The sequence below is a fragment of the Papaver somniferum genome, chromosome 2 (genome assembly GCF_003573695.1).
Source record: "Papaver somniferum cultivar HN1 chromosome 2, ASM357369v1, whole genome shotgun sequence".
NCBI lineage: Eukaryota > Viridiplantae > Streptophyta > Magnoliopsida > Ranunculales > Papaveraceae > Papaver > Papaver somniferum.
In genome coordinates, this window is record NC_039359.1 from 22,763,698 (window position 1) to 22,772,039 (window position 8,342).

General features: G+C 36.4%; 3 protein-coding genes across 3 annotated transcripts; 2 read left to right on the forward strand and 1 right to left on the reverse strand.

Moving 5' to 3' along the window:
• The first annotated feature begins 700 nt into the window (after positions 1 to 700).
• Positions 701 to 1,607, forward strand: LOC113353041 (vitellogenin-A2-like). Its single transcript, XM_026596760.1, has one exon. It carries the CDS (start codon positions 1,047 to 1,049, stop codon positions 1,503 to 1,505), a length of 459 nt encoding a protein of 152 aa, XP_026452545.1. The 5' UTR covers positions 701 to 1,046; the 3' UTR covers positions 1,506 to 1,607.
• Positions 1,608 to 2,164: 557 nt separating this feature from the next.
• LOC113353042 lies at positions 2,165 to 4,036 on the forward strand. Its single transcript, XM_026596762.1, has 3 exons — positions 2,165 to 3,204; positions 3,301 to 3,450; positions 3,551 to 4,036. Exons 1-3 carry the CDS (start codon positions 2,554 to 2,556, stop codon positions 3,842 to 3,844), a joined length of 1,095 nt encoding a protein of 364 aa, XP_026452547.1. The 5' UTR covers positions 2,165 to 2,553; the 3' UTR covers positions 3,845 to 4,036.
• Positions 4,037 to 5,450: 1,414 nt separating this feature from the next.
• On the reverse strand, positions 5,451 to 7,964 carry LOC113347133. Its single transcript, XM_026590722.1, has 2 exons — positions 5,858 to 7,964; positions 5,451 to 5,766 (listed from the first exon to the last, which is right to left on the reverse strand). The coding sequence occupies exon 1, from the start codon at positions 7,588 to 7,590 to the stop codon at positions 6,940 to 6,942; it is 651 nt and encodes a 216-aa protein (XP_026446507.1). The 5' UTR covers positions 7,591 to 7,964; the 3' UTR covers positions 5,451 to 5,766; positions 5,858 to 6,939.
• Positions 7,965 to 8,342: the final 378 nt, after the last annotated feature.

Genomic DNA, 8,342 nt, shown 5'->3' on the forward strand with positions numbered 1-8,342 from the left:
TAACTTATGCAGCACATGTCAAGTTATTTAAATCTCGACACATATTTGAACTTCACAATCAAACATCTCATTCTTTCAATCCCGCACCTTGTTTTCATGAAGGAATTAGATTCCCTGATATGCGGCCTAATGCACATTTCAGGTTTGGCGGTAGAGAGAATTAGCATATTAAAAAGTGATACGAGCCTGAAGCTTGGGAACTTAGTTCGTACGGGAAAATAGTCAAAGATTTGCTCATGGCATCGGATCCAACCATGCTGAATTCTTTATACAGCATATGAAATACATGCGGCTTCTGGAAGACATATAACTTTACCCATCTCAAATAAGCAGTCTCGGAAAGTTAAACTAAAAGAAGCAATACTAGTTTTGTCTTGTGTCAAGTTTGTCTATTGAATTCATTCATATATGCTGATTGCCGAACCCTGAAAAAGGCTTCCCACCTATACACAATGAATAGAAGTTGAAGGTGATTAGTCAACTAGTCAGTCAGCACAAACAGGCTCCTATCACTATAAATAGTCGAAATCCAATAATTCTGTGGACTCCAACACTCCAACCAATAAGAAAAGCAAAATATTTTCCAGTCCAGGGCAATCAGTTAGTGGAGCTGCCAAACTCAAGCCATTATAAGATCAAACCGTAACTGCCTAGCAGTAAAACTACCCTAAGCTTGAATTAGCACCCCTATATGGCTCTGGCTTGTGCCGATCGATAGACCCAAGTAAACTCTTATCTAAAATGCAAATTAAAAATGAAAAGTTATAAAAATTCCCTTTTAGACACACCTAACCTCTCCCCAAATCCAAAGTCCAAACCAACCACATTGTTGAGAGAACATGGCATCAAAAAACCCATGTGAAGAAACACATTAAGAAACAACACAAAACAAAAAACAATTATCCTCTCTATTCAGTTTGCAATCAATTCAAGATAGAATATATATAAGCCACCCTTTTGCAATAATTTCTTCAATATACTTGGGTTCTAAGCTACCCCTTCAAATACTACCCTCTAGGCGCAGCTAAGAGAAGGGAGAAGAAATCATGGAAATAGAATCAGCAAAGTGCGAGTGTTGTGGGTTAAAAGAAGATTGTACAGAAGAATACATCAATGAAGTAAAATCCAAGTTCCAAGGAAAGTGGTTGTGTGGATTATGTGCTGAGGCTGTTAGAGATGAAGTTATAAGGTCATCATCATCAACAACTTCACGGAATAAGAACAAACAATCATCTTCTTCTTCTAGTTCAAGTAGTGTTTTAGTGGATGATGCTGTTAAAGCTCACAAGTCATTTTGTAGAAAATTCAAATCAAATCCTGCTGTTAGAGTTGCTGATGGAATGAGACAAATGCTTATTAGGAGAAGGTCAGGAGATTTATTAACTCCACCACCTTCATTGACGAAATCCTCGTCGTCGTCATCTTCATCATCGTCGTCTAAAAAATATACTAGATCTACTAGTACTTCTCAAGTAGGAGATAATTCATCTTTCTCATTTTACTAGTTTCGATACTTATAATTGTAGCACTCTTTGTCATGATCATCAAGGATATAATCAAAAAATTTCATAAGCAATACAGTGCAATATATACCTTTCTTTTCGTGACATGAATTGGTAAAATTTCTTTCAATAATCATGTTATGAGCTTTCCTTATTTTTTTGCTTCTGTGGTTTTTTGGTTGCCTAGACTCATAATATCTTAATTGGCCCAGGATGATATTTTTCAAAACCAAGAAAATCAAGAAACGGATCTTTCCTTTAGCTCATGATTATTACGAATGCAACTGAAAACATAAAAAGTCAGCTGAAAACTCCACTTGGATAGCATATACCTTATGTACTCAATTATTATCATCCACCCTATTATTTTTCGGAAAATGATATTCACCTCTCCACTTAGAGCTCTATTCACCACTCAATGCTAGGTGTCACAAGAGTAGTGGTTCAGGGATATTCAGCAAGGACCCACTATTAAGTAAAAACGTTCACCATTTGAAAGATGTAGGGTTTAGATGTTGTTGAGCCGTGAGTAGAGTGGTGTTTTAGAGCTGTGAATAGCACCACCGTTATTTTTCTGCAACAAGTCTGTTAAACAAAGAAATTGAGCAAACATCTAGGATCCGTGGAGTAGTAAGAGCATTGAATGATGGCGACTAGAATGGAAAATTTCCTAGATGTTTTGACTTCTTGGTTGAATTATGTAAATTTTGAGCTTTCCAAGTTTCCAACTAAATATGAGCTTAGATTGAGGCAATTGAATTCAGCCTGGTTAGCCATCTACCCAAGTCTCAAGAAGAAACGAGCTCTTGCTCAAGGCCCATAAGAAGTCAAGTCAAAGTTGACTTTTGGTCAACCATTGGATTCGTTTTTAAGAAATTAAATGTTGTAATTTAGGAATGAAATTTTACATTTACTGTCCGTTTAAAATATGACCGTTGGATAATTTGAATTTCAAATTACCTTTTTTATTCTTGAATTAATACCTTATTCTCTAAGAGATCAGGCATAAAGAGACAGAGAAAAACAGTAGGGAGAAACAAAGAAGAAAGCCATGAAGACTGGTCTAACATCATCATCTTCGTCATCTTCAGGTACAAGATCAAGCACAACAATGGAAGATAGAGATAGCTGTTATTTTCCGGGATGTAGAAAAGATACAAATTGTGATTGTGAGATTTGTTTAGCAAGTATTAATGCTACACTTGATCTAATGCCAATGAGTATTCAAAAGAGTGCTTTAACAAAAATATCTGCATCATCATCATCAAAATTAAGATCTTCATTAGAAAGAACCCCAATCTCTTATAATCAATCAATTTTATCAACACCCAAGCAACAAGGTAGTACTTTTCAACCGATTCTGATAACCCCACCTCTCAAATCTACAGCAAAATCCTTCCCTTCCTTGGAGAAACCAATCAAAAAGGTAGAGAAGAAATCCTGGGTTTCAAGGTTTCATCTTTGGAAGATATTTGTGGGGTTTTGTTTGATTTTTGCGGTTGATTCTGGGTTTTCTTGGTTGGTTTCGGAGCTTTTGCAACCAACATTATCGCCGGAGACTGTGAATTTTATTGGGAAACAATCTTGGGTTGGCCGTGATTTGAATGATAGGTTAGGGTTTTTACAGAGAGAACTCGCTGAAGCTGTTTCAGGAAAGATATCAAGTTGCAGATCTAAAGACTCTATTTGGGAATTGAATCTGGTAACAAAAAAATTCTCTTTTACTTTTGCAGATTTTTATTAATACCCTAATTGGTTTCATTGGAAAATAACAAAATTAACGGAAACTTGAGTGCAGGAGGACTCGCTGGTAGTTTCGCGGTGTAAGCTCTACGAATCTATGGCTGAGGAAGTGAGTATCTGGGGGTGGCCTCTGCAAACTGCAGGACTGCTTTCAACCGGGTTTTCTTCTCGATCAGTCACCATTTTATCCGGCAGAGTAACAGAGGTAGTCCCATGGTTATCATTTTTTAGCCCCTTAATTTTCAGATAAGTTTGTCTACCATCTCAACTCGTGATTGATGTTCCTTTTTCTTTTTGTGAACTAGTGGCCTAATGGAAAAATAGTGTATTCGGTGCGAAATTCAAACAGTTCAACATGGTTACTTCAGAGAATGAGTGCATCAGCTGTGCAATTGGATTCAAATACTTGGGTACTTGAATACAGACGAAGCTCTATGCTGGAGAGTTCAATACTGCTTTTTACAGCAATGGAGCTTTTGAAGAATAGACTTGCAAGAGTTGTTGCAGAAATTGAGCAGCAGTTTTGGGTAGTACCATCTTCATTTGTCCATCAGGAATTCAGTACTCGTTCAGAAGTCTGCTCCAGTCACCCAACTTAGTTTGTTATCCTTGACAGATGCAATATTCCTGCGGAAATACTTTTAAAACATCTATGCAGAGAGAGATCTCATCTCTTATGAGAATTTCACCTTTTTCTGTTTTTTGTTAGACTGAATATTTGTTGGTTCAAATTCAAGTTGTTCTTAATGATGAAGTTTTTACTCACAGTAAATATCAAACTTAGTTTGTTATCCTTGACAGATGCAATATTCCTGCGGAAATACTTTTAAAACATCAAACTTTGTTCTATATTGTCTTATCCTCAAAACATTTTCTTCAATTTAAAGGAGTTGCTATGGATAGGAAGGAATTAGAAACCTAAAAGGAAGCAACCTCTTGTTCACAAGGAGACCAAAATCTATTGACAATCATAAGAACGCATAGACCAAAAAGAGTCGCTGCAATGAGAAGAGTGCCACCAATCTTCACAGTGGTTGGCATTGCGAACATTGCAAAGATATGAGCCATAGTAACTGGCATCCTGTTGACATGTTGGAAGTCAATTGAGCTTTCTTTTCTATGAACCAAATTTCATTAACTTCTGAACCAAATTTCTCAGCCTCCATGGGATGAATAAGCTTTCTTTTCTATGAATCTTTTCACCATGAAAGCATCTCCTTCAGTAATACCTTTATTCAGATTCAGACCTAAAACAACCCCATGTGTTTCGGACTTTGAGGAGCTCTTGCTACTGCGGCACGTGAGCAACCTCTTTTCCCGACACCACTCCCGTTTATTTTTATTTTGATATATTAACAGTAGGAGGTTGCCATATATTGGACTCGAAGTAGTAAAATGGAGTTCAGTAATGATGGTACATCTTGATAACAAATTAGCAATGTGGTCTGTTTTGAGCTTCCAATATGACCTAAACTAAAATTATTCTCGCTCCCATATTCGAGGAAGTATACTATTTACCTTCTTTGATCCAACTAAGCACCAAACCTCTTACAAAGACTGCTTGGGCAAACTTGGCATTGTAAGAAAACACGGTCCAGAAACTTTTAAGGGAAGAAGAAAAGAGTGAATGACTTTACATAACCCAAGTTCCTCCTTTTCACAGAGACTTACGCCACCACTGAACTCATAGATAGTAGCCCCACTATATTAACAACATTAGCCCGCTAGGCTAATTGCCAGAACTGAATTATAAGTACACCTAGCAACACGTGTGTCTATCGCCTAACCTATCAAACGAACAAACAGGTGAAGTCCATTGATATATTTCATACAACATTGTCAATGTAGAAACATACCACCAACAGACTGAGTCCATTGAATTGTTTTCATACAACATTGTCAATGTAGAAACATACAGTTATCCATACAACATTGTCAATGTAGAAACATACAGTTATCCATACAACATTGTCAACGTAGAAACATACAGATCATATGATACTACTGATGTAGTACATGATGGCACAAGCCGTCCAGTTACTGAAATAATAAGAAAGTAGCAGAGGGAAAAAACCACCCAAATGCATAAACAAAAATAACTGAGTAACACCAATTACTTGGCACTTTATCATGCAGAAGAGGAGAAAGGCAATACACTAACTAAGTAATACCCAAATGTCATTGAAGAGAACAAATAACCAAGGATGCAAATAAACGCGCAGAATAATTAAGATTAATAGATTCTTATAAAGAGAACTGAATACCTCGTCTTGTCAACTATAGATCAACATTCGTTCAAGATATCCGAAACATTAAAACTACAAATACTAGTACTATGCAAGAGAGAGCAAGAGCATATCCAGACAGTCGTAGCACTGACAATACAAGCTTCACCACCTACCCAGGGATTTTACACATTGTCTCTCCTTGCAAAAACATATAAAAAAAATAACAAAATAAAACATATTTCAGAGTAGGGAATGTCTCCTGAAGATTCTTTTCTCCAATCCACGGATCAGCCCTGTTTCATAAATAACAGACATGAATTAGAGAATCGACCAGGTGGAGTACAAAATTCTTAAAGAACCTGGAAAAGAAGAGAGGGCTTTCACCTTCTGAACAGGAGCGAGTGATCTGTGATCTCCAAAATGAAAACCATTAAAACCACCACCGAAATGAGAACTGGAAAGAGCAACACTAACTGAACTGGACATGATGAGATGAGATGCGTAGAAAGAAATTACTGAACACCTTCTTAAGAAAACAAGTGGTCTGGACTAAATTGAACAAATACACAAGTGATGGGGCTTATGACAGGATGGCACATTATTGACTATACTATATATTGAAACCAGAAAAGGTGGGAAGAAAACAGGACACTATTAAGATCCCCTCTCCCCACTTTTCCCTCTTTAAAACTAGAAAAGGGGGGAAAGGGAAGTGAATGCCAAGCAGGTGTGATAGAAGATGTCAAACATTAGCAAAAAAGAAAAGAAAAGAAAAGGTATAGTTGAGGAATAGGAGATATGAGATATAAGCAGCCAATACAGGCAATAGAAAAGAGACTATTGTAGAGAAGCTTATCTGTGCCATCTAACCTGAACATTATGAATAGTTTGTAGAAGGATGAGATTGAAGTTAGGAAATCTAAAAGGAATAGAATGACTACCAGGAAATGAGAAATGAAGAAAAACCTACATAACCTATAGAATATACATGGTATATGAATTCTGACCTTAACACGCCAATTAGAGAGCCATATATTTCTAAAACCTGGGGAATTGAGGGCTCCAGCAACCATCAAAGAAAGAATATCACGATTGAGCTGGATCAACCAGAGGCATAAACCTTACAACTATCCAAGTTCTCATTTAACCAACCATTACTCAAATGCAATTTAAACTCAAACTCCATATACCCAGTACTTCACTTATCTTCTCCAAACCCATAAATTTACAAGCCACCGTGTTTAATATCCACCATCTAAAACTCTGTCGTTTCTGCTCTTCTACCACCACAACTACCGTAGATTTGATATACAGACCACCACCTTACACTGCATACTAATATAGACTATATCTAACCACCATTACCACCACCGAGCTATTCTCCCCAATATACAAAATTACCTCCACTAACTCAAAGTTGAAAAAGAAGATATATATACAACAGAAGTAACCTAAACTTAGAATCATCAATCACTCTTTCCAATATCCAAATTAAGGATACGGCAAAGATCTTTAGTTGCAAAATCAATACTCTGAAAGATATCATTTTTATCTAGTTTTGCTGATTCACTGGTAGGCGAAGGTGGTGCAGACTTAGCAAACTGATGAATCATTTCAATTTTTTCATCAGAAGAAGAAACAGGTAATGAAACACTACGTTTAGGTCTAAGTGAAAATTTAGGTAAAGGTAATGAACTTGGTGGTGGTGAGTTAGAATAAGCAGGACCAGCCCATAGTTCTGAACAACAAGTAAAATCATCACTACTAAAATGTCTATCTTTGATACAACTTATAGTAAGGGGTGGAGATGAAGAAGTAAATTTGGTTTCCTCATCAAAATTATGATTTTTAACAGATTTGGGTGTTTTTGGTGATGAGAAAGACTGATGAAAATCAGGATTAAATGATTTGAAGGGAGAAGGAGTCGGTAAGATACCTGCTGAACCACCAACACCACCACCAGATTGATGAAAAGTTCTGCAATTAATTCCTCCGAAACAACCACTTGAAGAAGGAGATGAAGAACCACCGAACCCATCTGAAGATCCCTGATGAGATCTACTACTACTTCCTCCATAATACTGGCTTCTCTGTTGAGCTATAACTAGCGTCTCCATCTCTAAAAAATGATCAAAATAAATGAAATCGCTCGTTTAAAATGTAGATCCAGGTGTAAAACGAGAAAATCACTGTAGAGCTTTTAGATCTGAGTATCTGAAGTGTAAAACCAAAGGGAGGATGTTTGCGAAGTGAAACCCTAGTGATAAACTTGTTCGTTTCTCACTGGATTATACAGTAAAAATGAAGAGAAAAAAAGATGTGGTCAGGAGGAGATTGGTGAAGTTAGATCTAAAAATGGTGGTGTTTTTGTTAAACTGCTTCTTTTCTCTACAGGTGGTGATTTGGTTTTAACCTATTCTTGTTGTTTTTATAAGAACACCATGAAACTTTATAAACTGAGCTCTAAAATACGAGAAAGGCGGATCTGAAACTAACTCAGAGTTGGATTTAAATATTGAAATGAAGTTCGTGCTCCTTGTGAGGTGTGCAAATCAATTCACAGTATCTCTGTCAATTACGGAATTATCCCTGGGTTATTTTAATGGGAAGTAGATAACCTTGAGAGTTATTTACTTGACTTTACTTCCCTTTTTCTATTTTACTTTGAAGTTAAATTAAGAGAAACACCTCATTTTTTTTTGGTGGAACATGGCGTCAAAGAAAAGAAAAAATGGCGTTAAAAATGTGAAATAGTGTGCATATATATCCATTCGTGTTCTACAAAAAGAAAAAGAAAAATTCATTACAAGAATATCCCAAACGTAACAATTCTAACGAATACAAAAAATAATACATTACTGATTCTAAT

Coding starts and splice junctions, on each gene's coding strand:
- LOC113353041 (XM_026596760.1), top strand. CDS start 1,047: ATGGAAATAGAATCAGCAAAGTGCGAGTGTTGTGGGTTAAAAGAAGAT.
- LOC113353042 (XM_026596762.1), top strand. CDS start 2,554: ATGAAGACTGGTCTAACATCATCATCTTCGTCATCTTCAGGTACAAGA. Junction 3,205..3,300: donor CTATTTGGGAATTGAATCTG/GTAACAAAAAAA, acceptor ACTTGAGTGCAG/GAGGACTCGCTGGTAGTTTC. Junction 3,451..3,550: donor TATCCGGCAGAGTAACAGAG/GTAGTCCCATGG, acceptor TTTGTGAACTAG/TGGCCTAATGGAAAAATAGT.
- LOC113347133 (XM_026590722.1), bottom strand. CDS start 7,590: ATGGAGACGCTAGTTATAGCTCAACAGAGAAGCCAGTATTATGGAGGA.